This window comes from Odocoileus virginianus, chromosome 17 (assembly GCF_023699985.2).
Source record: "Odocoileus virginianus isolate 20LAN1187 ecotype Illinois chromosome 17, Ovbor_1.2, whole genome shotgun sequence".
NCBI classification, from domain to species: Eukaryota; Metazoa; Chordata; class Mammalia; order Artiodactyla; family Cervidae; genus Odocoileus; species Odocoileus virginianus.
Window position 1 is genome coordinate 37,626,182 of NC_069690.1, and position 27,613 is coordinate 37,653,794.

At 47.8% G+C, this 27,613-nt stretch overlaps 1 protein-coding gene across 2 annotated transcripts; it reads right to left on the reverse strand.

The window, feature by feature from the left end:
• Positions 1-1,115: 1,115 nt before the first annotated feature.
• PIP4K2B (phosphatidylinositol-5-phosphate 4-kinase type 2 beta) lies at positions 1,116-27,572 on the reverse strand. 2 transcript variants are annotated; one of them, XM_020879555.2, is made up of 10 exons: positions 27,296-27,572; positions 17,607-17,704; positions 14,470-14,566; positions 12,227-12,379; positions 11,009-11,155; positions 9,925-9,963; positions 9,210-9,323; positions 6,344-6,602; positions 5,748-5,851; positions 1,116-5,230 (listed from the first exon to the last, which is right to left on the reverse strand). In XM_020879555.2, the coding sequence occupies exons 1-10, from the start codon at positions 27,452-27,454 to the stop codon at positions 5,150-5,152; spliced, it is 1,251 nt and encodes a 416-aa protein (XP_020735214.1). In that variant the 5' UTR covers positions 27,455-27,572; the 3' UTR covers positions 1,116-5,149. The 2 variants fall into 2 exon arrangements, with proteins under 2 accessions (XP_020735214.1, XP_020735216.1); XM_020879557.2 differs by lacking the exon at positions 27,296-27,572 and adding an exon at positions 17,792-17,815.
• Between the last annotated feature and the right edge of the window lie 41 nt (positions 27,573-27,613).

Genomic DNA, 27,613 nt, shown 5'->3' on the forward strand with positions numbered 1-27,613 from the left:
TCTAGAATTTAATCATCATATTGACAAGGTAATAGTTTTTTTCCTTGTTTAATGACAGTTAAGTACCTTGCTCAAGGCCACTTTGTGGTAGAGCAAAGGTGTAAGCCAATGTTCCATTTGACTCCAAAGCCTGGAATCCTTTATACCCAACTCTTGGAAAACCCTTAAATATTCTTTGTTTCGGGTAGAAATTTGGCCACGTATCCCTAAGTAGTATCCTTACACATCAGTGTTTCTTAATCTTGGCTACACGTTAGTCACCTAGGGTGCTTCCAAAACACAAGGTATTTTGATCCCTGATTTATTTGGCCTTTTAAAGGGGCCTGGACACCTCTTTCCCCCAAAAGTTCCCCAAATGATTCCAGCTTGCAACCTGTTGCAGATCCCCTAATAAGCAAGTAGTTCCTAAACTCTAGCCTCCATTATAATCATCAGGAGGGCGTGATAAAGCAGTTTCTAGTCCCAAGCTGCAGAGGGTCCTGAGGATTTATAAGTTCCTAGGTGTGGTCCTGGACCACACTCTTGAGAACCACTAGATTATAAGCTAAAACTCTAGGTGGAGAACTGGAGGCACGTAGAAGTCACTTGTTATGTCAACAACATAGCTAGTCAAGGGAGAGCTGGGAGAGAGGTGTGGCTTCCACCAAGTGCTGGTTCTGCGCACTGGGGAAGTGTGGGCAGTCTGTCCATTCCTCTGAGAGGGCAGGGCTGAGGGTAAAGGTAGTGGACAGGTGGGCCCTCCGGGGTCTGTGCTCCTGCATATGTACATGCTAAGTCGCTTCAGTCATGTCTGATTCTGTGACCCTATGGACTGTAGCCCACCTGGAAGCTCTGTCCATGGGATGCTCCAGGCAAGGATACTGAAGTGGTTGCCATTGCCACCTCCGGGGGATCTTCCAAACCCATGGACTGAACCCACGTCTCTTAAGCACCACCTTAGTCATTGCTTATTAACAGTATCTGAAATTGAGTGACCAAAGGTCCTGACTCTTACTCAAACTCAAGCCCAGATTTAGCCCAAGCAGTCCCTGAAACTGAGACCAAAACCTTCTAATTAGGAAAAAGATAAAAAGCTTATTTCCAAAGGACTCACATATGACAGGTGTGTACACAAAGCTTTTTTGAGTTTTATTTTTTTCCTCGGGTTGGAGATTCATCTTTTAACATGCATGCATCTTAAAACAGTAACAGGGTCTCGAATTGTTCCGAGCAGACATTAGACAAGCACAGGGGTTTGAAAATTCCTATTTAAAAAAATGGAAATTGCAATGGGAAATTGAGAAGTCACACACATGTGGTGGGGTGGTAGTTTATCCTGCTCCCCCAAAAGCTGAATCTAAACTTCACATTTTTTTTTCTACAATCACCTGACCTGATGCTTGGGTGTGCTGAGTGGCACCAGGCCTTACCCCCAAAGGCTGTTGGTTCCCCACTTCCTCCCAAAATGGCTCTGAGCAAGGAGAAGGGACTCCTCTGAAGTTTCCTCCCCCAGCCTCCAAACGATCTCCAGGGACAGCCAAGTCTCCTCTTCCCTTTGGAGACATTCTTCTTAAGTGTCACATTTCAGAAGGTTGCCAGGGCTGTGTCACAGAGCCCCTGCAGATGGCTGGTAGATTTGGGGGCAGTTTGAATGTGTTTTCCCTTTGATTCCTGTGCTCAGGTTGGAGCCCCCTCCCCACATTTCTGCCAGAAAGAAGTGGGGTCCCTGGAACTGCGGGAGCCACAGGTCTAAGGCCAGAGCCTTCTGAGGGTGGTTTTAAACACACCGTCCCTTCGAGACCCTAACATTTGAGTAGCTCAAATGCTGGGGATTGCTGAAGTTTTCTCTCTTCAACTTGATAAAAAGACAGAGGAGGGTGGGATTGGCTACCGAGAAAAAGTCCTGGGTCTTTGGTCCACCTCTCTGGGCAGACCCTGGCAGACCGTGAAGAGAAAGCAGGGCAGGAGCATGTAGTCCCAAGCCCTGAGCACTACCAGGGAACCTGTGTGAGGCCTCAAACACAGGCACGAGAAACAGAAGTAGGAGAGGGTGAGGGAGGACAAGCTGCCTGTAGTGGGGACCCAGGGAGTACCCCTCAGCCACAGGGGCGACTTGTAGCACGCGCCACAGACCAGTAACCCCTGAGCTGAATAAGAAGACATCGAGCATTGCCTCGGGCTGTGCCCCTGGAACTGCTGGCTTCCTAGCCTGCCCCGCAGCCCCCACGCTGGAAGGCACAGGGAAGGAGCTCGCACTGGGGGATGAAGACTCAGTGGTTCATTAACAGGAACAAGGGCCAGAGGCCTTCTTCTAGTGGTTGAGGTGGAGTTTTCAGGGGAACTCTCACTTTGGTGGGGAGACCTGGGAGATGAGAGTTTTCTCAGCACAGACTTGCAAAAGAAGAGGGGCAGGATGGGAGGAGCTGTGACTGGTTAAGTGGTGGAGGGTTAGAATGGAGGGGAATCCTCCCTTATCCCCATCCAGGCCTCATCCAGTCAACTGTGCCCTATTCTTATGCCTTTGTTCTTGGGAGACCCCAAATTATTCTGGGATGCCATAAGACCATTCAGCTTTTCTTCTTGGCTCCAGAGTGATGGTGAGGGTAGTCACTTGCCCCTGGACGCCTTCTACTGCCCAGACAAGGCATGGTGGGACTGGGAAAAAAGCGGGGGCAGACAAAAATTTGGGGATCACTTCACTTTCTCTACATTCAAACTGCAAACCAAATTTAACATCTTCATCCTTACAAAAAGAAGAGAAAAACCTTGTATAAACCAAGATAAATAGCTTTTAAACATTTAAATGCCAAAGGAATTAAAGGACCAAACCCAAGGTTTTGAAGATAGCACAGAGAATGACCTTTAAAAAAAATTTAAAATCCACCAAACCACAGCTTAAATGTTTTGACCCAGTCAACAATACTGTCAGAAAAACAAAAAGAGCATTTAAAACAGAATGCTACCTCTCAAAATGTAAACAATATACAAAAAAAAAGAAAAAAACCACACACCCCACAAAAACTCAATGTTAAAGAAGTTAGATATCTTGTAGCTCACCTTTAACTGGGAACAATTGGTTACACTTTTCATACACATTACCAGGGACATGATCAGCAGACCAAATGGCAGGAAGCTGGAGACAGCCCAGGGCTGTGGAGGCCCCGAGAGGACAGCCTGCCAAGCTCAGGAGTTGCTGGGCCCGACCCGGAGCAGATTCAAATTTTCATTCTTGATTAGAAGGTGGGGAAATCAAGTCCAAACATTATTCCTACTAATCTCTCCCTAAGTCAAATCTGTTTTCTCCATGAGCCACTTGGTACAAGTTCTTCCCCAAGTCACTTCCCAGTCTTGCCGCTGACATCCAGAGATACCTACAGCCCCTTTCGGGGGGCCAGGGCAGTTGTCTGGCTCGTTTGCCTCTCTGGAACGGTTCTGACAGCCCAGTAGTCCAAGAATGTGGTCTCTATTCCCCCCTGACCTAAATGCTGTGCATCAGGCACAGAGATTTTGCTGGTTCCTGCTTCAGAAGCTGAGCTTGGCCAGGTTGAAGAAAGCCAAAGAAACCAATCCATTCATTCAAAATGGTTCCACAAACTTTCTTTCCATTTGCAGAATTATCTACAAGTTCTACCACATCTCATCCCAAGTCCCCAGTTCCTGGTGAGGAGGTGAGAAGACTCAGGAATGTACCTCCCCCAGCACAGGGTTGTTTTCTCTCCTGACCAGGCCAGACTGCTCTGATGGCCTCACAAAAGGACGCAGTTCTGAGGCCTCAGTAGCAGGCTCAGAAGGTGGTAGAGATCCTGAAGGAAGCAGCCAGATGCCACTCCTGAGGAGGCCTGTGGTGGCAGATATGCAAAAAGTCTAGAGGGTGCATCAAGGAAAAACAGCTCCAAGGTTGGGCCAGGTTGAATTGCACATCAGGCCTTCAAATTGTATTTTCCAGGCCAGATCCTCAAGTGACTCAGAAGCAACCTCAGGCTTGGGTGGCACACTCCAAAGGGGAGGGTGGGGTACACCATTCCTGCTGGCCACAACCATCCAGGTGACACATTACTTCATGGAAGCCCTGGGGCTTGAAGAGGTATCTCTGTAAGGAGCGCCCCAGGCACATGGAGACTTGTCCCCAGCTAAAAGCTCACCTACAAATGAGAATGCCTGGGAGAAGATCTGAAGGAAGAAAGTAAATGGATGGAGGGCACAAGACCTCATTTGATACTCATCAGCTTTTCTGGAGTTTTCTCAAGGGGAAATAACCATGTAAGCATGAGGGTCCTGTTATATCCAGAGGTGCTTTCTAGTTCCTCTTGACTCAGTGGGAGACAGGCTTCATTCACAGAGATGATGTCTACACTCCAGGGGCCGTGAAAAGCCCGGGGCTTGGATGATGATCATGGGGTTCTCTGAGAACCAGTGGTCCCCCACCCCTGACCATCCCGTGAGGATGAACTCATTCCCCTCTGAGATCTTTGATTCTGCTCCCAAGATGCCTAATGTTGACCTGGAGCATGCCTTTGGGAGGGAGAGCATTTAGATGGAGGAACTATGTAACATCACTTGGAGCTGAGGCCAAAAAGGTAGAGGAAGCTGTGCACAATACTCCATGAAATTAAAAGTTAACCAGACCAGATCAAATGCAGCAGGGCCGAGGTGTCTAACCTCTTCTCCTCTGGCACCAGAGCATTTTGCTCTGAGAGGACCCTTCTCTCTGGGTCTGTGGGTGCTTCTTTAATTGAGGGAACTGAGAGCAGAGCAGGGACAGGGATGGTGGGTAGGGTGATGACATAAATCATTATAAATAGCAAATCTGAAGCAATGAAATTTCAGAAACAAAACCCAAAGAAACCCAGAAAATCATCTCTAGCCCCAAGGTATCTTAAAACATTACAAGGTAACAAAAAGGAAACACCTTTTTAACCTAGGTCAAATGGGGGGAAATCAAGGGTAAGCAGATGAGGCTACATCCTGTGAGCACATGCATGTATGGTACATCCCCTCCCCTCCTGCTAGAGTCTCTCTCAGTGTCACAGGCTGCAGTCACGTTGCTAAAGCCCTCCCCGACCCCCACTCGGCTCCCCGCCCTCCCATCTAGCCCAGATAACACCTTCTCTCTCTTCCAGTCCCCGACTCCACATCCAGCACTCTGGCTCTGGCTGAAGGTAGAAGATAACTACGTCAGGATGTTGGACATGAACTCATTGAAGCGCTTGGAGTACTGCTCAGGGTTCACAGTCGAGATCTCGGCCCCCGCCTGTAAGACACAGAGGCCCTAGTCAGGAGGTGGCACTGCCCCGCCCCCAGCTGGGCCACCTGGAGAAACCATTCCAATGTCTCAGAAGTGCCTTGGCCCTGCTTTGCTTATTCACAATCCCAGGGCTGCACCCACTGGAGCAGGAACAAGGCAGTGGGGAGGCGGCAGAGAGGCTCCAGAGCTCTGTGGGGGCCCGTCTGGAGAACAGTAGTTTGAAGCCCATGGGGAAACAGGCCTCTGGGGAGCAGCATGGCATGTAAACAAAGCTATTACTGGCAGTCAACAAGATGCAAGACATGCCCAGCAGCCCTGGGGAAAGAAGCCAGAGAACTTGGGGAAAAACAAGTTGGGCATTTCAGCCAGCAGCAGTGTGGGGACGGGGTGCAGATGGCAAAGAGAGAACACAAGGCGACTGGGCAGGGACAAGGCGGCAGCAGAGCGTCTCCTCTGAGCAGGAGCCCCCCCAGGGGCCTGAGGGCCCAGCACCTGGGCCTCGATGGAGACAGGGAGAACTCACCCCATGTTTCACTGTTTTGGCAGCGTGTGCAGCTTTCTTCTTAGCATCATATGGCGTGAGGATATCAATGATGGCCATGAAATACACCTCCTTCTTGGGGGCACCTGAAGGGGGAGAGGAAGCAGGGAAGGAGGAAGAGGCAGGGACGAGGGCAAAAAGCAGGTAGGTCCTTAACCCTTCAGATATGACATCCAGATTCTTCCCTGTCATTTTGAATCTGAGAGAAGAAATGATCCATGGAGTCCTTCTTAGAAGTTTTCATAGCTCTTATCTTATTTGATCTTCACAGCTACCTTGGGGAGTTGATGTGACACTACTTAGGAGGTTCTGTCCCTCCCATGAACCTGAGCCAAACCAGGCCTCAGCTATCCAGGACACGCAGAGGTGAAGAAAGGCCTGACAGAGAAGGACACCAGGGGCCCAGAAGACAGAGTTATTGGTGGTGACCCTGGATGGCAGCCGAAGGCAAAAAGAGGCCAGAGTCAGCAGTTAATAAGGTGGAGGCCCAGGCACCCACAGCGCATCTGAACAGCAGGCCTGAAGCAGGGGATGGGATGAGGGCTGGAGGGGCCTGGCAGGCACAGGCTCCTACTTACTTTCATGGCTCTTCATGGCATAGACATCAACAGAGGGGTCAAATTCCCCAGGTCCAAAGAACCGGGGAAAGCTGAGGAGGTTGCCCGGGCTATCTGGAGGCGTGCCGTAGGAGCAGAGCAGGCCGCCGCCCATCCCATCGTTCTCACACTCCTCGTCCTCGGCCCGCTCCTCCACCTCCATCTCCTCCTGCTCTGCCCGGTCCACGTCGTGGATGCCCACCAGCAGGCTGTAGTCCATGATCTTCAGCTGGGCCAGGAACTAGGGAGGTGGGGAAAGGAAAGGCGGAAGGCAGAGGTTAACATGGGACATCTGGCGTTGCAGACTGGCATCTGGAAAGGGGAGAAAAGGCATTCCTTCAACTTAATTCTCCTACTCTGAAACAGCAGAGAATAAGACATCAGAGTCTCTGCCCTGGACAAGTACGATGTCTAATGGTGAAGACAGTCATTCCACCGGGGCGAGGAGCTGTGTGAGCCCAGCAGTAGGAAGACGGCCTCCCTGAGGAAAGGAGTTGAGGCTGATCCTAGTGAATGAAGAGAAGTCAGGCAGGGTGGAGGCTGCGGGAGCAAAAGCAGGAGCCCTGCACGAAGAGGGAAGCGTCAATTCCATCTGGGACGAGAGGCCATGGTGAGTTGGAGGAAAGAAACAATGGAATGCTGCACTGCGCATTCCTCATCCATACAAGTGTTGGGAGCAGCACTGTGCTTAAGTCTCCTGAGCTAGGACTCTATAACCTGGAGAAGAATAAAGAGTGTGGGGACGACAAGGATGGAAATCGTCAGCTGGCATTCCAGTTTAACTAACGTGAGGCCAGTCATTGCTCCAAATCCTCTGTGAACTAGCCAGCAGCCACCATCAGCCATGTGCCAGGCGTTCTGCTGTGGTCACACAGCAGGAAACTGTCCAAATGACCACATGACTAGAGAACTAGATGGAGAATCACAACAGGACCAGAGTGGCTCTATCTAGAAGCCCACAAGGTAACTAAAAGCACAAGAAGCCCTGATGGTAGATCAGCAGAATCCTCTGAGAAAGGTGAAGGGCACCACTGCAAGAACCTCTGGACAAAGCCCGCTCAAGGACAAGGGAGAAGTGGCCAGGGTCCCAGAAGAGAGAGACTGTGAGCCGCACCCTCTCCTATCCACCTGCAAACATTTATACAGCAACATGCCAGTGAAAACAAATGAATGTGTCAACTGCCTTAAATCCTCCTTGGAGGCAGAGTAGGGAGAAAAGTAGGAAAAGGAGGAGCAAGACTCTAGACAAACAATGTCAGAATAAAGGTACAAACACAGTAGGGGATGGTTAAGAGAAAGCTTCCTAACAAAAAGAAGTTTGTAAAACCCATGTTCACAGCAGCATTATTCACAGTGATGAAGTGAAGGTTAACTTTATGTGTCAATTTGACTACACTACTGGGTGCCCAGAAATGTGGTCAAATGTTATTCTGGATGTGTCTGGGACGGTGCTCACGGATAAGATTAACATCTGAATCGGTAAACTGATAAAGCAGATTGCTCTCCCTAAAGTAGGTGGGCCTCATTCTGTCAGCTGAAGAGCAAAAAGAACAAAAAGGCTGACCCTCCTATGAGTAAAAAGGAACTCCTCCTGCCCAACTGCCTCTGAGCTGGGCCATCAGTTTTTTTCCCGCCTTCAGACACAGACTGAAGAAACATTGGTTCTTCCTGCGCCTCGGGCCTGTTGGCCTCTGGACTAAAACTACACCATCAGCTCTCTTGGGTCTCCAGCTGGCCAACTGCAGACAGATCCTGGGACTTTTGTCAGGCTCCATAATCGTGTGAGCCAATTCCTTATAGTAAATATCTATCTATTTTCATCCTCCTCTGCTTCTCTGGGGATATCTAACTAGATTAACTAGTTAACCTTAACTAAAGACCAAGTGTCCATCAATGGATAAATGGGTAAACAAAATGTGGTACATACATTCAATGGGATATTGCTCAGCTTCAGAAAAAAGGAAGGACATTCTGACAGAAGCACAAAATGGATGATCTTTGAAGACATTATGACAAGTGAAATAAGCCAGACACAAAGGACAAACACTGTATGATCCACTTATAAGAGATTCCCAGAGTGGTCAACTTCATAAACACAAAGTAGAATGGTGGCTGCCAGGGGCAAGGAAGAAGAGGGAATGGGTACAGAATTTTCACTTGGGAAGATGAAAAAGTTCTGGAGATGGATGGTGGCAATGGTTGTACAACCATGTGAATGTACTGAATGCCACTCAAAAACAGTTTAAGAGAGTAAATTTTGTGTTATGCACAATAAAAAAACATTTTCTAAAGTTTATACGATTTGGTTGTAATGAACAGGCTCCTGATTTATTAAAATAGGAGGCACCATGTTATCAAGCGGTGCAGATATCACGTTCGTTATTTAGCACGTGTCCTCGCCAAAGAACTTCTACACAGGAAGTCCCCTGCCAACCAGAAAGTTGCAAGGCAAGTGGAGACTCTGAGCCAGAGAAAGGCACGGTTGGTGGGTCTTAACAGTTGGTTTCCTGTCACTCTGACACCTGGATGCCTCCTCCACTATGGGGATAACACTAGCAAGGAAGCTTGAAGAGGAGTCTGAAAAGGGGCTTATAACAGACAAGAGAAGAAATGAGGGAAAGCACTTCAAACAGTTACACAGGTTCGACCAGCACAAACTGTGTCCTCCCAAATGGAATGTATACTTGCACTAGCTTTAGATGCAAGTAACTACCCACATGGCTCAAATCACCACCTTCCTCTTGTCCACACTCCTGGAAGTGGTAAATTCAATTTTCCTTAAGGTTAAGGAGGCTTCTGTTCTGGGGACAAGAGCTCAACCAAAGTAAAATCAAGGGTAAGTACATACCTCTACGTCCCGTTTCAGTTTTTCCAGGAAATTCTTTTTACTCTCTTCTCCTACGTGCAGCTTCTGCCCTTCGTTGAGGAAGTCATTGTCTTTGAAGGTTGGCAAGTCCTTGGCCTGAGAGAGCAACAGCAGTGTTAGGCTGGTGGCCTGCTTCGTTCACCTCCAAGGAGTCCTCTGCTGTGGGTAACGACACAGGAGAGGAAAGGGTCCTCGGCACAGAGACGGCCAGGTGATGAATGATACAGGAGAGGGAAGGGTCCTCGGCACAAAGACGGCCAACCTGCTCATCAACAGCTCTGTCCAGGAGTCTACAGTCCCAGCTTTGGACAGGCAGAGATGGCAAGTATGTGGCAGGAGTCAGACAATGAGGACTGATCAAAGGACTTCCTTCTGAGCCTGGACTACCAGGCTTGGGCTACCTTGAGCTCAGGGCTCAAACAGCCACTCACTGATTCAGGCTGGACTGAGATGGAAGCTGCCAGCCCTCTAGGACTATGAAGAACCCAGCAAGGGCAAAGATGAAAGGCTGGTGACCAAGGCCTAGGCCAAGGATGAGGGCAGGCAGGAGCTCAGTGACACAGTATTTCACATCCACAGACTGCATGTCTAGGAATAGGCTGAACGGCAGCAGAGGAAGGGACAGCACAGCTGGGAGAAGGTGTTTCTGATTCCAAGAGACCCATTCCACAAGTGATCAGCACAGACCCCAGCATACCTTCTCCTTGTCACTCGCTTCTCTAGCAACAGTAGAACCCTGAAAGGATAAGAGCTGTCAGGAGAAGTCCAAGCTGAGGCAAATTCCATTGAGCGAAAAAAACATGTACCAGTCTTTAGGGAGAGGCAGCAGGTGAACTCAAGTAGACTGGTTAGACTCCTAGAGGGGCCAGGAGGCAGCAACTTGTTCACTTCCTCTGTCACAGACTGTGTACAGAGCTCTGACTAACCAGACCCACGCTCAGCAAATAGGGCTGAACTGAGAGACTCAGTCCCTGCCTTAAGGAGGGAGCTCTCCTTCTAATAGGGGAGACAGGCAGTATACAGGAGTTACACAGTTAATGAATCCATTAATTACACTAGTGTGAAGTGGTACAGGTAGAAGGCAGGACTCGGAGAGCATGTAGTACACGAGCAGGGTCCAGACTGGATAGGGGTTTGGCCAAAGCCTGCTTCCTGGAATTAGTGATATTTGAGCTGAGCTTGAAAGGCTAAGTAGGAAGTGATTAGGTGGAGGAAGGTGGAGGTGGAGAAGAGGGCAGGGAGGGGAACAATGGCAGGCAGCCTCTGTGAGATGCTGAGGGTGTGGAGAGCATGGGCACCGTGGGAGCAGAAAGGAGGCCAGTGCCGCTGTAGCAGAGACAGGGAGAGGGACATGAGGGACTGGGGTCAGGGAGCCAGGTTCGGGAACAACGGAACACTGTGGTTCACAGGCACAAGTGTGTTTTTTACTGTGCCTAGAAATGTGCCTGTGCTGTCAGTCCATGAGGCCTGGACAGCTGCCAGGGTGTGTGAGCGTCAGCACAGCCTGTCCCCTCACTGCTGCCCTCGGTGTGCACACCCCCCTGACAGGAACTGAAGAACGTTCATTGTACGTGAATATGGGACATTTGGGGCTTAACTAACCTCCTGTCACTGTCACCTGGACATGAGACAGCTCAAGTGAGTTAGGAGTATCAACTGTAGAGCCACTTGGCCACACCAAAACCTATGCCCCGGCTTTCCCAACAGGTGGAAGTTGGAGCTGCGGCCCCTCCAAGCCTCAGGGAGCGAGGGCTACCGAGCTGGGAACACAGAGCCCTTACCTTGAGGTCGTACTTGCGATGTACAGTGAGCCGATGGCTGAACACGTTCCTGGTGACCACCATGTAGGTTTCCACACCATCCACGGTCAGGCGGTACATGCCCAGGAACTGTGGCAAAAGGGTATTGCCGTGACACTCCACTATAAACTAGAAAGGAAGGGAGGAAAGGAACAGCTGAAGGTGCCAGGACAGACAGGGCTCTTCCCAGGCTAACATGCCCCCTGGGATTCTAGCCTCTAGACTGGTGGTGGTTTAGTAGCTAAGTCGTGTCCGACTTGCGACCCCATGCACTGTAGCCTGCCAGGCTCCTCTGTCCATGGGATTCTCCAGGCAAGAATACTGGAGTGGGTTGCCATTTCCTTCTCCAGGGAATCTTCCCAACCCAGGAATCAAACCCAGGTATCCTGCATTACAGGCAGATTCTTTACCGACTGAGCTACAGGGGAAGTCCAGCCTCTAGACTAGCGGCTTCCAAACCAGATTCTGTGAAGTCATGGGGTGCCTCAGACCTGCGAAAGGCAACAGCCATCCCTGCCCCCAATTAGCAAGGCAGACTGAGAGGCTGAGCAGGCCGTGCAGAGCCCCTTTGGTTTCTTATGGTTGGGATTCTGCAGGAAAATCACTGATCCAGGCCTTGCATCCTCTCTACCAGCCTGATATGGGAAGCCAGAGGGGAGAGAGAGGGTGCAGAGGCAGGGCTATGATGCGGCCGCCTGGGAAAACAGAATAGCTTCGTACTCACCACTCTCACTTGTGTCAGACCCCAGGGTTTTCTGCTCTAACTCCCAAAACACCAGAGGGCCCGTGTAGCACCTCTCAGGTGCCCACAGAGAAGCCAGTTTTCCCTGAAGACCCAGGCAGGCTTCAGACAGGCACCCCTTGCTTTTCCCATGGACAGGTTCCAGAAGAGAGGCGAGAGGGAACGGGAAAAGCAGCGGCCAGGCTGTGCCGACAGGGCCTCTTTCAGAAGAAATGAGGCAGGTGTCAGAGTGTGAAAACTCCCCAACTCCGACGAGAAACAGCTGGTCAACTGGAACTGCATCCATAACACACCTTCATTTCTTTTTTCTTTTTCTCAGTGGGCATTTCACCTCACAGAAACATCAGGAAGCACCCACCATTACCAGAGAGGAGCCAGCCCTCCCTGGAAGCTCTACCAGAGACTCCTCTCCCTCTTCCAACCCATCCTCTGCTGTTGAGGTTCACAACTCACCATACCTGATGGTATTTCTTTAAGATGTTGTGCATCTCAGCCACATCCTCACTTGAAACAGTCTTGATCACAAAGCGCCGGTCATAGGTAGTGAGGAAACGTGTGCCACACCGGCCCTGGCTGTCACTGTTGATGGGGGCGCTGCGTGTCACTGAATTCTGAGGGACCAAGACAAAAGCTGGTCTTGGGAAGGGAAACAGGGACTCTGACTTTTATTCTGAGTCTTCTCTTATGGGCCAGACTGCTCTGAAGCCAACAGCACTGAGGTAGATGAGACCTTACCTGCCCCCTTTCTCTTGGGAAATTCACATCTCTTCCTTAAGAGAGACATGAGTTGTTCCTCACCACCTGCTCCTAATCCTTGACTGTGATGAGAAGAGGACCGACTGTGAAATATTTCTTTTCATTCTGATCTTAGAGAGCTGCTTTAGAACCTAAAACTCAGCCTCAGATGTTAGAGGCCTGGGTTCTAATCCTGCGCTCACTGTAACGTGAATGTGGGTGAGCCACTGCACTTACTCTACTCCTGAGTTTCCTCATCTGGAACACAAGGAAGCAGACTGAGATGATTTCCCCAGTCTCTTGGGGGTGATGAAGACAAAGCTTAGGAAATATTCAAGAAGTCAAGCATAAAGAAGGAGTGGATAGAGTTGTCTTTATTTCCTGTTATGTACTCTCATGCTGGAAATCTCTTCCTAAGGCAGGAAGCTGGTCCTCACTGCTCTGCCCAACACCTCTCCCCTCACCTCAAATTCCTGCTTCTCTGCACAGAGCTGGGAGGCAGATCTGGGGAGCTTTTCTGGCTTTGTCCCTGCTCCTCCCAGGGCCCCATTCCTATCAGAATCCGAAGGCAGGAGATCCCTCAAGCAGGGAGGGCGTAGGGAAAGGTGTGCGTCAACCAAAGGAATGTGTTCACCAACCAGATGCCAGGAAGAGACCTCTCGGAGGTCAGAAGACAGAGGACGGACAAGAGCAGTTTGACCCCACCTCATCTCCAGGTGGCACCTCCTGCCTCTCTCTGCTCTGGCAGTCCCAGAGCAGAGTCCCCTCCCTGAACACCATCCTCCCTGGCCCTCTTCCAGTCTTCAGCACAATTATTTGCCCACAAGACTATTAGAGAAATAAATGGGATGTGGCTAGATGGCCAAGGGAAAGGGAAAGAGCCACCATGGAAGGAGATACCCCAACAACCGAGGGTTGCACTAATGGCAGGAAGTTCTCAGAAAACCTCGTGCTCTGATCAGGGCATCACAGTTCAGGGTTTGGTCCCAATGGGAGGGGCTGGAGGGCGGCCCACTACCTCTTGGACATGACCGTCCCTGATTGCTCAAGGCCCTGGCATCCCTTCCTCCTCTCACATCCCCTCACTCTCCTCCTCAGGAGGCCCCCTGGAACTGGTGAAGAGGGGAGGAGACTCTGCTTCCTGTGATCTACTCTGTGAAAGACTTCCCAGGAGCGGGGTGGGAGGGATGACCTTATTGTACAAGATGCGGGCATCCATTTTAATAGTTCACTAGGCTGTGCATTCCTCTTTCCCCCCAACAGACAACTGAAACAAGTGAAGTGGAAAATTCTCCCACCTTCATCACCAGGCTGTCTGCCAGGGGAAGAAGTCCAAGGAAGGTGCTAGGTGGAGAAGTAACAGAAGCCACAGATGGTGAGTCACACTAGAATGTCCCTTATATTGGGACTGATTCCTCCCAATAGGTCAAAGGCCTCTGTGACATGATCACCCCCTGAAGAGGGCAGCTTCCTGCAAGCCTAGCTCCCTCCCAAAGTCAGGACAGGGGACAAGTTCAGGAGGTGGCACTCATACCTGGCAAGAAGTTACACTATGCTTGAAGTCTTCCGTTTCTAATCTGTCTTATCTGCTTTAAAAGGACTCATCTGCCACTGGCAACAATTCTCTCTCTTTTAAGTCAAACTACGAAGGAAAAGGGTTCTTCCGCCTAGACTGAGAATGTCAGACTAAAATGAAGCAGCTTCCACAGACTCCTCTCCCTCCCCCTGTGCTCCCTCCGAGGGAGAGGAGCCTGAACCTAGGAGGCACCGTCAGAAGTACTTCTAAGGCCCTCATCCCTCCAGGAGCCCACCAGCACAGGACAAAAACTGCCTGGGTGGAGTGAGGCCTGACAGGAAGACACAGCACAAGAACAGCAGACACATTTTTTCCTCTACTTGTCCTGTGGCTTCCTGACCCACCCACCCCTACTCCCTACCCTCCTGATTTTGCAAAGACACTCCATACCTGGTAATCCTGATCGTCAATCCCAAACCTCTCCCGGAGATTTCGGAACACCATGGGGCAGTACTCCTTGAACTTGAAGCGGCTGGGGAGGTTCTCTCTGGGGAAAAGCAGAGACATGCTTCTGTGAACTCCTTGCTCCTCTAATTCACACATCAGGGCTTCTCAAGCTGTGGTCCACACGTCACCTGAATTGGAACAATCTGCAGTGCTTAAAATGTTGCTCCCAACATTCTGGAGCTAAGCCTGGAAAGCTGCATTTTTAACGCACACTCCAGGTGATTCTGAGCATGTGAAAGTTTAAAAAAACTTCACATTCCTTGTGCACATTCCTTAATTCCTTATAAAAATTAATCTAGCTGTATTTTTATGATTTGTGTACTTTTTCTGAGTATATGCTATCTTTCCATAAAACTTACATTGCAGCAGGAAAAAAACCTAACCTGCAGAGAAGTGAGACTGAGTGTGGGCCCTCCTTCATAAGTGCTGAACTTGCCACAGAATGGTGGCTGTATGTGAACAGCTGCTGTGAGGTAAATGTCAGTTTGACTGCTAAAGGGAAAGGCTCTTCTCATCAAAGGACCCCTCTCCTCTGCGGAGGCTCCTATCAACGCATCCTGAAAACAGTTACACCCAGGAGGTCCTGCCATTGGCTTCCACTGGGATGGAAGGGGTGGGTGCTTTCCTAAGTCGACTGACTGGGATCCCATCTTTTTATGAAGCCTTGTTTGCTGGCTGCAGGCACCAATCTACATCCTCCCCACTCCTCAGTCAGTCCATAGACTTTCAGGAGGGAAGAGAACCTGAAGTGATGCCTCCTCCAAACCCTCCATCGTGACAAGTCACCCTGCTTGGGAACTCCATTTCAGAAATGTGTCCCGCTAATCTCATCACAAGGAAAAAAAATTTTTTTCTTTTTCTTTAATTCTATATGACATGATGGATATTCATTAAATTTACTGAGACAATCACTTCATGAATTATATAAGTCAAATTATCATGCTGGACACCTCAAACTTAAGACAGTGCTGTATATCAAATATATCTCAATAAAACTGAGGTGGGGGGGTAGAAATATGTCCCTCTGATTACTCCAGGATGGGAGGCTTCAAGGAAATAAAAAGTAGTGGCTTCTCATGAAGGAGGGTCCTTGTCTCATAGTAAACAGCACTACAGTCTAATAACTAGCACATCAACAGTTGTTGAAAAGACAAAAGGAATCAGTGAAAAGAAAGAAAGAAAAACAAAGATATTGGAAGTTTACTTTAGGCCAAAATGTCAGTGTGGCGGTAGACACCACGGACCCCTGTTACAATGTGGTACACGGTCCACACCTGAGCCCTGACCTCTGGCACAGAACAACCCCTTTGCCTGCCTCAGAGGTTAGGGCTGCCTCTCCTTCCTTATGTGGTGTGATACCGAATATAATAACAAATACATATTTAGTCTTTGTCCCTGTTTCTGGCACAGAGTTCCTAAAATCTTTGGAATTTCCTAAGCAGTAAGCAATAAAGGTGTATTTTGTTCTTTGTAACAAACCCCCTTCAATCACACCTGAATTTATGTTGATGAGGTGACTTCTATTATGCCTCTAAGGATGGGTGCTCATGGCCAGGGGAACCAACCAGGACTAGAGAGTTGGAACTTTCAGTCCCAAGCCCCCAACTTCTAGGAAGCGGAGAGGCGCTGCAGGCAGAATCAACTGCCAATGGCCAATGACTTCCTCAATCATGCTGTTATAAAAAAGTCTCCATAAAAATCCCAAAGGACAGGGTTGGAGAGCTTCCAGGTTGGTGAACACATCAAGGTTTGGGGGAGGTGGTGCGCCTGGAGAGGGCCTGGAGGCTCCCTGCCCCTTCCCACATACCTTGCCCCATGCCTCCCTTCCCCCGACTGTTACAGAGTTGCATCCTTTTATAATAAGCCAGTAACCTAGTATGTAAACTGTTTTCTCGAATTCTGTGAGCCACTCAAGCAAAGTAATCCAATCCACTGGGGAGGGTCGCGGGAACCTCCAACCTATATAGCAAATAGGTCAGAGCACAAGTGACAACCTGGACTTGAGACTGGCATCTGAAGGGGGGTCGGGGGGTAGTCTGTAGGACTCAGTCCTTAACCTGTGAGACCTGATACTAATTTCAGGTCAATAAAGAGTCAGAACTGAACTGAATTGCAGGACACCTTGTCAGTGTCCTACAGAACTGCTTGTTGTGGGGGAAACCCACACATCTGGTGTTAGAAACAAGCAGTTGTGTGAGAATAGAGGAGAAACATGGTTTTTTTCTTCTATACAGGTGGCCACTTAGCAAGTAGCAGCTATGAAGACAGACAGCTTCTGGAATATGATGTTATTACTTACTATGGCAGAGAGAGGCCACTAATAGATGTTTTCAAATCAACCTTCTCCTCCGGGCTAACAGTCTGGGAATGGTGGGGTGACAGAATTCAGCTGGTGAGGTGGTGGGGACTGTGGGACAATGGAGAGTGGAACCAAGATTCAAATGCAGAAAGGAGAGTATGAATAACACACATTTCTTGGGTGACCCACAGAAAGATGAAAGGGCCTCTACAAGGCTTACAGGAGGTCCCAAACTGTGCCAAGGGAAATGGCTGCTCCACCAAAGTCTGAGACACCAGTATTAATCCAAGAAGCCACAATGAGCAAAACGGGGAAGAACCATTTTAGATAGCACCCCTGGGCACCATGTTCACCCTGTTGTTCACACACTAGTTGGAAAGAAAGGAGCTTGGCTGCATCCCAGGTCAGGAACATGCCTGGCAGTTTCTTGCCTCAGACTAAGATCAAGATAGGGCCACTGCTGTCAGCCTCATACTAGACATCTCAGCTCCTGAGCAGCTCACTGTTACCTAAACTGGCCCTAGATGAACCACCCTGCGCCGAGCCGCAAGTCCTGAGGGACACTGAAGGGAGGCTGATGGAGGACCGAGATGACAGGACAGCACAAGGGGGAGAGGCATGTAATGAATACGTTTTCCCAGCCAGTTTTTCAGCTCTGTGATTCAGGTGTTGCTTTCACACTACGCTAGGTGCTTGCTTGCCCCATGACGGTGAGGTTTTGGGAACCTCTCTGCCTTGAGGAAAAGAACTGCCTGCAAGACCCACTCAGTAGGCCACTTACTTATTGAAGAGATGATTGTCCACCTTGATCTTGCTGTAGGCTTTGAAGTCATCTGGCATTAGCATGACAGGGACAGGGACATTGCTCAGCTCATTGATCTGCAAAGCAAGGGGAAAATGAGGTTCTCAGCCAGGCCACCTGCTTCAGAGAGAGAACATGCTACACCATGGATGCCACCATCTCACCAAAGACATGTCCGCGGATTCCCTTCTTGTCTTTATTTCTGCTCTTCTCTTCAAATATTTAATATGTTCCCAACTTCATCTCTACCTGTTGTAACTCTCCCTACCTGATAAGGCCACCTCCTCCATGAAGCTTTTCATGATTCTCCAGACTATAAATGTTCTTTCCCATCTCAGAATTCCTGACGCTTTGTTTGTATCCCTCTTCTGACCATCTCACAGCCTCCCTCACATTGTATTTAATGCTCATAAACCTCACAAGCCTACTTGACTATAAGTAGGCAAGATCATATCACTGATCCTTTTATGCAAAGATCATCCACCTGACCCTTGGAGGCTCCACACAAGCTACTTGGCACCATGATTTGCATATAGTGGGCACTATGTAAGTATTTATCAAATGGAAAAATAAATGGATCAGTGAATAAATATCACCCAACATACGTTGAGTATTCACTGAGGCCTTTGAACATCTTCACACAAATTAAAGGTCACTCAAGAAAGCAGCCTGGGGCAAGAAAAAAAGATGGGTGGGTTTACGTGGGTGTATAACTCTTACCTCCAAAGTAAAGAATTAAATTTAAAGTGAGCAGAAGAGGTAGACATCTGGCTACTAGCTCACTCTTACTCTCCTAATTAACTGCTTTCATCAGGCCAGTTCCTAAAGCCACGTCCTGCCTTGGGCAGAACTGGGGGCGACATGGAAGGGGTGCCTTGCCCCCACTGCAAACAAACCTTCTCATAGTCTTTCATCCCCTTCAGAGAGCCGGAGGCTGCACAGGGAACTGGCCTCCCACTGGTGCAGAGCTGAGAAGGCAGCTCCTGCCCTTCCCCACCCGTTTAGCCAATTAGTGGCCTAATTAGCCACAGATGTCCTCTCCCATCACAGCAGAGTATTTGACATTTGACCCTCAACCCAGTTGCCACTAATGCATTCAGGATTTAGAGAGGAAACCTTAGTCCTGACTTAATGGATAGGGGGCAGGGGGAGTACAATCTTGGGTCTCCCGGATACTTTCCTTGCAAATCCTATTATCTCAATGAGGCCCCATGCGGCAGTGAGGGAATAACCTAGTCATTAGGACTCCTCCAGGAGCATAAATGGGGGGAAATACCATTTAATTTGCTGCCCCTTTCATGTTCCAAAGCTTTTTTATTTAGAAATGTCAGAGGATGGAGGAAGTTCACATTAATGCAGTAACTGGGCGGGGGAAACCATTCCTTCCTAGAGCTGGTGAAAAACCCAATTTACTCCTGGGGAAATGAAGGCTATGTGTATGGGGAGGGGCCGTAGGGTGGTAGCATTAAGTTGGCAGTGGTGCAAGAGCCTTAATAAACTGCTGGCAAAACTGACTGGCACAGATATAAAAGTACATCTTACATGATTCCATTTATACGAAATTCTAGAATCTATAGTGAGAGAATCCAGTAAGACATAGCCTGGGTTGGGCAGTCGTGTGGTTGACTGTAAAGGGACATATAAGCTGCAAATTCCAGGGTGTTAGAAATGTCCTATGTGTTGTTTAGGGTGATGATTTCATGAGTACATATATTTGTCAAAATTGATCAAATTGTATGCTTAAAATTTCCAGCATCCAGGTCTGAGACGTCCACCACTGGCTAAACCACCACAGACATACACAAAACAACCCTGCAGTTACCTTTCCAGGGAGTGCTCACAAGACAACCTGATTGTTAAGTGTATGCCTACAGAGGCAACCATTCCACTTCTTGTCTCCCTGCCAACAGAAACAATTCATGGTACTGTGCCACTTCCTTTTTCCTGGCGTATTAAGTCTGGCTCTGAGATTTAAAGAAGTTCATGGCTCTTATGCAATTCTTCCTTTTCTAGCTTATACCTCCATCCTAGAAAAAACTTACCACTGGCCTGAAGAGTATGATTTTATACTAAAAGGTTCCAGTATCTGCTACTGATTGAATCTGGGTTAGGCTAAAATCAAGACTCTATGCCATGGTCAGTGCTTGTTATTGGGAGAACTAGGAAAGACTAAAACACCCACTTTCGAGGGGTCAACTGCCTCTCAGCCATGATGAATTATTCTAACAAGACCTGTTCATTATTAATTTTCTGTGTAACTCAAAAGTGTGGCATAGTTTGAACAGTTGTAAGTTGGTCAGTTTTTAGTTCTCAATTCATCTCTATTCTCCATTATACAACCCAACAGCAGGAAATTTCTAACAGATAATATATTGCTGAATAATCCATACAGCTGAACTATGTAGACTCACCCTCATTTCCATTGGGCCACATGTAGATGATTCACTCTAGGGATTAGCTGTACTATTTTTTTTTTTAGTTGTGCTAAATTTTATATCCCCAGAGAGTTCTATTCAATTTCAATTGAACAAGCACTTGCTGAAATACCTACTACATGCTTCATGTTAGGGAGAAGAGTGTGCAGCAAGGGAGCATTGTGAGCACTGCGCACAGAAAAGTGGGAGGCTCCTCCTCTTATTGGGGAGACGAGACAAACCCATGATGCAGTAAAACTTGAAGTCAAGGAGCATTTAAGTAAGTCAGAACACAGGGATGGCAAACACAGCAGCAGAGTTTCAGAGGAGGGTGAAAATACGGTCAGTCCCAGCCCTCACACATCAAGCTAGAACGGAACCTAATGCCCCTCCTGGTATTGCCAAGAGCACTTGACACTGGAAGAACCTACAACAAGATCACGTTACACACTGCTTAAAAATCTTCCATGGCTCCTCACCAACCTCAGGGTAAAGTTTTAACTCCTTAGCCTGGCATTTAAGGTCTTTCCGGATCTGGCTCAGACTCGGCTAAACTTGTATTCAGTTTACTTCTCTCAATATAGCCTTACTATGTGCCAGTACTGTCCCAGAAGCTGCAGATACAAAAACGAAACGATGGTCTCTGCTTAGCTGGGAAGACAGACAATAAATAACAAATAAAATGTGACGAATGCTATAGAGTTATGAGTAAAAGGAGACAAAACAGCAGACTAAGAAAAGAGTGATTCTGGGAGTCCCCTGGTGGCCCAGTGGTTGGAATTCCAGGCTTTCACTGCCACGGCCCAGGTTCAATTCCTGGTCAGGGAACTGAGATCCTGCAAGCAGTGCAGCATGGCCAATAAATTAAAAAAAAAAAAAAAAGACTGAGTCTGCCTGGGAATAGGAGAGCTGGTTGCTAGAAGCTATAGAGAAATGCAAATGAGAAAGGCCTAAGAGGTAGTTCACCAAAAAAAAAGAAGAAAACACAGAACTCAAGGAAGGGAATCCCAGCTGTGGGAACTATAAGCCTCAGAGGTATAAAAGTATATCGCTCATTTTTGGTAGGGGGAAGGGCAAGGGGAAGAGTGGCAGGATAGAACAGGTACTAAGAAGTGGAGAGAAATAGTACAGGAAAGACAGGTGAACAGCCTCGGTATTATCAATTAGTAAATAACAGTTGCTTCTATTTATGGCATGTCTATAAATGGTCAGTTCTCTATATTATTATGTATCATATATCTCACATACATATATTCTATTCTGTATTTCTAATACTTAATAGTCACATGAAATATTATTAATCTGATTTTGCCTTTTGCAAAGATTCACAGTACCTCGCTCAAGGTCACACAGACAGTATGTGCAGAGTCAGGATTTGCTCCTAGGTCTGCTGGTGCCAAAACCTGGGCATTGACACTGTGCTATGCAATCCTTTCTATGGGCAGCTACCTGGACTAAGGTAGTGTTTTCCATCCCTTCCCTCTGTCCTAATCATCTTCAAGGGAAGTGTTATGCTCATTTTATAGAAAAGGAAAATGAAGCTCAGAGAGAAAATTACTACTCCAAAGCTATACTAAGGCACACAGCCTGAATTTGAACTTAGTTTGTCCATTATATAATAACTTGAACTTAAGTGTGTAGGCAATGGGAAGACCTCTCAGGTTTAAGTCCGGGAATTCACATGATCAGATGGGTGATATAGAAAGGTAATTCTGGAATCAAGTAAGGTTTGGAAAATGCAAAGGTAAGAAACAGCAAGACCATTTATAAAGCTATTAGACTAGTTCCCAGGTGACGCTAGTGAATCTGCCTGCAAATGCAGGAAACACAAGAGACACAGGTTTGATCCCTGGGAAGAGAAGGTCCCCTGGAATAGGAGATGGCAACCCACTCCAGTATCTTGCCTGGAAAACCCCATGGACAGAGGAGCCTGGTGGGCTACAATCCATAGGGTTGCAGAGTTGGACATGATTGAACACATATACACACACACACATAATAGTTCAGGTAATAGACTATACCAGCAAAAACAGAAGAAGGAATAAAGCTAAGAGAATCATCCAAGATATGGCTAAATAACACTTCTTCTGTGAAGGCTTCCCTGTCTTTCCCAGGTTGAACTACTCACTTGTTCCTCTGTTCATCTTTATATCCTATCACATTCACTTGGGTAATTACTTGTTTACATGTTTGATTTCTCCACTAGACTCTGAGCCCTGAGAAAGAAGAGACTATATTACTCATTTTTATGTCCCTAGCACAATGGCTGGCACATAGCAGTTACACAATAAATGCTGGATGGAAGGACAGATGGCTACAGAAAAGGGGACTGAAAGATAACTAATACTAGGAAAAAGAGATGGCAAAGCTGGTGTGACCATGCCAAAGGTTCATGGTCTGGAGGATGGAAAAGAAGATTAAGGTTAGCTACTGAGGCTATGACCAGAATGTAAAGAGTCTTAAAAGCCCAGGAGGGAAGAATAAACTTCACTTGGTAGACAAAGGAGAATGACAAAAAGCTTTGAAGTGTGAAAGGCTATGACTAAAGCAATGTTTCAGGAAGATCGCCTTTCTTTACTATCTAGCACACTTCTGGGTCAACCTCCTTCACCTCCAGCAGAAGTGCGCTTGCGGAATGCAAACTCATTTGAGTAGTATGATAAACAGAATATATTAGGGTGGTAAATCCGTTGTATCTCACACCATGTAAGCGGTTCTGGGATTATCCACATGATCAACTCCATGAGCCATCAGCATAAACAATGAGGAGGCTAAAACAAGCTGTGTGAGAAACAACTTAGGAGCAGTGAGTTCACTCTATGCTGATCCGACTGGACATGAAAATTCAGTCGCTAGTTCTAATCTGGTGAACTTCTAATTCCTGAAGCCTCCAACTTCCCTGTTTGACCTTCCTAGGAATTGCTACCCAGGAAGCTTCCTGACATGTGCCAGGGTTCTTTGGGTGGCTTGGCAGTGGGCTGGCCACCGCTGGCAATCATTTGTTACCTGCCACCATCAGAAAACCTGACATGCTGGGAAACGCATTCCCGAGACCAAAGACGTCCATGTGAGATCGAAACTCCAGGAAAAAAAAGAGAACAGAGAACCACAAGGGCCAACAAATCCACCCCTGGGTTTATGTCTCCTTTTTACACCTCGGTTTCCTGCTCCTGTTTCTAAGTCTCAGGGCTCTCTGTGAGGTGGGAAGGTATGCTGAAGGACAAATCCATCCAAAGGCTTTATAGAGGAGAATTATTTACTGAAGATTTTTAAAGTAGCAGGAGAAAAGAAAAAGGCAAGGAAAGGAGGTTCTGGGTCTGCATTAAGCAAAGAAAATGTGTGGACAGAATGGGGGAAGAATGTGGGGGAGAACCGAGCAGACTTAAGAATAAATCTGTTCCTCACACCATTCACAAAAATTAACTTAAAATGGATTAGAGATCTAAATGTAAGAGTTAGAACTAAAAGAGTTTTTCTTAGAAAACTGAGTTTTTTTCAGAAAAAAATATAGGAGTAAATGTTCATGATCTTGGGTTAGGCAGAGCATTCTTAGATATGACACCAAAAGTACAAGTAAGCAAAGAAACATAAATTAGACTTCATCAAAACCAAAGAAAAACAGATAAATCAGACTTCATCAAAATTAAAAACTTGAGCTTCAAAAGATACCATCAAGAAAGTAAAAAAGATAACCAAAAGCATGGGATAAAGCATTTGCAAATCATGTATCTGATAAGGGACTTGAATCTATAATATATAAAGAACTCTTACAAGTTAATTATAAAAAAATAAATAGCCCAATTTTAAAATGGGCAAAAAAGTAATTGGCAAAGGATCTTAACAGATATGTCTCCAGTGAAAATATACAACTGGCCAATAAGCACATGAAAAGATAGTCAACATCATTAACTATCTAGGAAAGGAAAACGAAATCACAACGAGATACTACTTCAAATCTACTAAGATGGCTGTAATAAAAAAGACAATAACAAGGGTTGACAGGATTTGGAGAAATTAGAACTCACACACACTACTGGCAGAAATGTAAAATGGTACAGTCACTTTGAAGAATCAGTCTGGCAGTTTCCCAAATGGTTAAAGATAATTACCATCAACCTCTCCTATTCCTTCTGATCACTGGGGTGAGGCTTCATACAGACCCAGTTCCTAAAACGGCCAAAAGGTTATCAAGCCATGTCTGCCTCCTCTGGTCTCTACATACTTCTCCCAGGCCATCTTGTCCCTAATTCCAGACTCCCTGAACTGTATTTCATCCACTAAAACACTGGTTTCTCTCTCTTTATTAGTTCTCCTCTAACAGATCCAAAGCCTTCTGATCTTTTCTTCCTGTTTCCTCCATAAAGTCTAGGGGCTGCATCTCTTGTGCATGACAGGAGGTCCTGTTTCAATAATGAGTTCAAAGGCCTCTTTTTCTACCCAGAAGTAAATCAACCACCTCATGGGAGAATATGTAACTGACTTGTGCTATAGATAAAGACACATCCATCCTTCATCTACCATACACCACCAGCCAGAGACCATCAATGCCTAAATGCGTAAATGGGTGAGAAACTAAAGAAACAAACAAAAGATTTTTTTTTCCTAAAAACTTAGATTGCAAAAAGTTGTAGCAGTGGGCTCTGAAGGAAGGTAAACTCCAAGAAAGGTTATCAATCCACCAAAAGAAAGTGGTCCTGACTCCCTTGAGAACTGCAAGACTTTATAGTCTTCTGGGGAGATGCTCCATTTCACATGGGGACCAACGAAATCCTAGACCTTATTACAGGTCAAAAGGAAGCAGTAAAACTCTTGACTAACTGATCTTCAAAGCTGGGCCTGTCAAGGACAGTGGTGCCCAGTACATTTCCCCTGAGGTGCTTGCTCAGTATATCCAGAGGCTTGGGTCTTGCTTAAAGTCAGTGCTTTCCCAGATAGCTCTCAAACAAACTTTCTTAAAAGTTAGCAAAGAAAGAGGGTGACTGCCTAGTCAAAGAGAATCATAGATACCTCTTCATTAGCAGAGTTTCACTGCCTGCCTATGGGAAACCAAGTACCACACACACTCAGGGAACTGGCAGGTACAGGCACACACACCTGAGCATACATTCAGGTTCTCTAACAAGACCATAATTCTCATCTGTCCTGGAACTGGCTGAGAGGCAGGACAAGGAACAGGAGGCAAATAAAACAAGACCTCTCATTCAAGCACATCATCAGCCAACACAGCCCAAGGTGTGGACAATGAGCTGCATTTTTTTGCTCTGCAAAAGACCACAGGTGAACTAATTCTCCACTCAGGGTTTTCATTTCTTGATGTATAAAATAAGGGACTCAAATTCCTTCCAACTAGCAGTAATATTCCTGACTCTCAGACCACTACCAGTTCTCCACACAGACAGGATGCCTTCTAGTGAGAAGCAAGCTCCACAACAAAACCAAAGATTGATTTCCAGGCAAGGACATAGGGTTCACATTTTAATGACCCACTTTCCCTTGCAATATTGTCAGATGACCCCCTAAGGCAGCAGGAAGCAGATAGAACAAACTCTGCTGGACTATTGGATCAAAGCAGCTCCCAGAGAAGATCAAACTGGTCAATTCTAAAGGAAATAAATCAACCCTGAATATTCATTGGAAGGACTGACGCTGAAGCTGAAGCTCCATGTGAAGAGTTGACTCATTGGAAAAGACCCTGATGCTAGGAAAGGCTGAAGGCAAAAGGAGAAGGGGGCAGCAGAGGATAAGGTGATTAGACAGCATCACTGACTCAATGGACATGAACTTGAGCAAACTCTGGGAGATAGTGGAGGACAGAGGAGCCTGGCGGGCTACAGTCTGCGAGATCGCAGAGTTGGACACCACTTAGCGACTGAACAACAACAGCTCCCAGAGGTCTAGGCGTAAAGCTAGATCACAGAGAACCATTGGTTCTCCCCACCCTAGCCAGGACCTTCACCTCAGTGAGGTCTCTGAAAACAGTAACTTGGCCAACACCAGGAAACCTGTTGGCTGTCTTCATTAGACCTCAACATACTCATGCATTTTGGTATTAGAGGTAAAACCCTGGCTGGGGCTGTGGTTCATCAAACTCCAACCAGAGGCTCTTCCAGTAAAGCAAAGCAAAAAGTCCTGCTAGCCCTGCATCCCTCTGTCATCACTTGGTCTTGTGGGCAATTTCAAGTGCTCCGAGAAGTCAGAGAGCCTAAAGAACTGATGGATATCCACAGAAAACTCAAGCCATTAGCTTCATTATCCTCAGTCCAAACTTTTAGCTGGTGAAGTGGCATTTCAAGTCTTTATACTTCCTTCTCCTCATTTCTGGTGTAGGGACTCAATGAAATGGTCAGAATGCAAGAAGCAAGTAGTTGGAAGAGAAAGAAAGACTCCCAAACAAACAGGACACAAAGTCCTCCAGCTCAAACACTGTGCAGGGTTCCAACTTCCTAACAGGAGCTACTGGACAATCCCAAAGCTACCCAAGGATCCAGGGAACCTCTTATCCTAATCATCGTTACATACAATAGAAAGCACACCTAGGAAGTCAACATCTTTGACATGAACCCCACAGCATTCAGGTCCTCCACTATGAACGGTCCTCATAAGCAGGCCTCACTCCTCTCGGATGGTTACACTCTCCCTTCCCCCTAACCCAGGAAGACCCCAGTGAAGTGTCCATGGTCCAAGGAAGCCTGTGCTTCTCCAGTGGATACATGTTCTAGAAGAAAAAGAGGAAACCCAGGGAAGATTTCCAGTCGGTGGTAAGGAGGTCTGGAGGATGGGGAAACTCTGAGCAGCCACATCAACCAAACGACCACAAACAGAGGAATACTCAGCAGACTAATGCCACTTGCCTCTCAACTGGACAGCGAGCTAGGCAGCCCATTACAAGGAACAAGGAGGAAAACAAATGCAACTAACGGGATGAGGTGAGAGGAGAGGAAGTGGGGATGAAAGCCCTTTCATCCCACCCAGGCCTTCTCTCTGCGCTCCAGGGGCTGCCCGAAGCCAGATGCATGAAGCTTGAGAGGCTGGAGGGAAGGGGAGGACGCGACGGCACGCCACCGTCGGTGATACCAGGCCTCGCGTGGCGCGTGGGGAGGCACACCCGGCCGGGACGGCGTGCAAGGGTGGGGTGGGCGTGCAACTGGCTTGGCTAGGGGTGGCAGGCGTCACTGGCTGGGCCTGCCGAGCGAGGGCCCTGGGGCTGCGGGGGGCGTGAGCACGCGCGGGGCCGCGCTCGGAGGGGCTGGTTACCGTGTGGTTCACCCCCCACATCAGGACGCTGAGGATCGGCTCGCTGGCCCGGAATAGCTTCACTTTCTGGCACACGAAATGCTTCTTCTTGGTCTTGGTCTTGCTGGCGCTGAGTGGCGCCACCGCCACCGCCGTGGTGCTGGTGCAGTTGGACGACATGCCCGGGGCGGCGGCGGCGGCGGCAGCAAAAGGGGGGGCGGCCGAGACGGCGCACGAGCCAGCGGTCCCAGGCCTCCCCCGGACCGATCCCCACCCCCCGCTCCCTCACCGCGCCATGGTCGCGCCCGTCCCGTTACCTCCCCACCCCGCCCCGGTGGT

Coding starts and splice junctions, on each gene's coding strand:
- PIP4K2B (XM_020879555.2), bottom strand. CDS start 27,454: ATGTCGTCCAACTGCACCAGCACCACGGCGGTGGCGGTGGCGCCACTC. Junction 9,964..11,008: donor ATCGCAAGTACGACCTCAAG/GTAAGGGCTCTG, acceptor TTATCCTTTCAG/GGTTCTACTGTTGCTAGAGA. Junction 5,231..5,747: donor CCAAAACAGTGAAACATGGG/GTGAGTTCTCCC, acceptor TGTGTCTTACAG/GCGGGGGCCGAGATCTCGAC.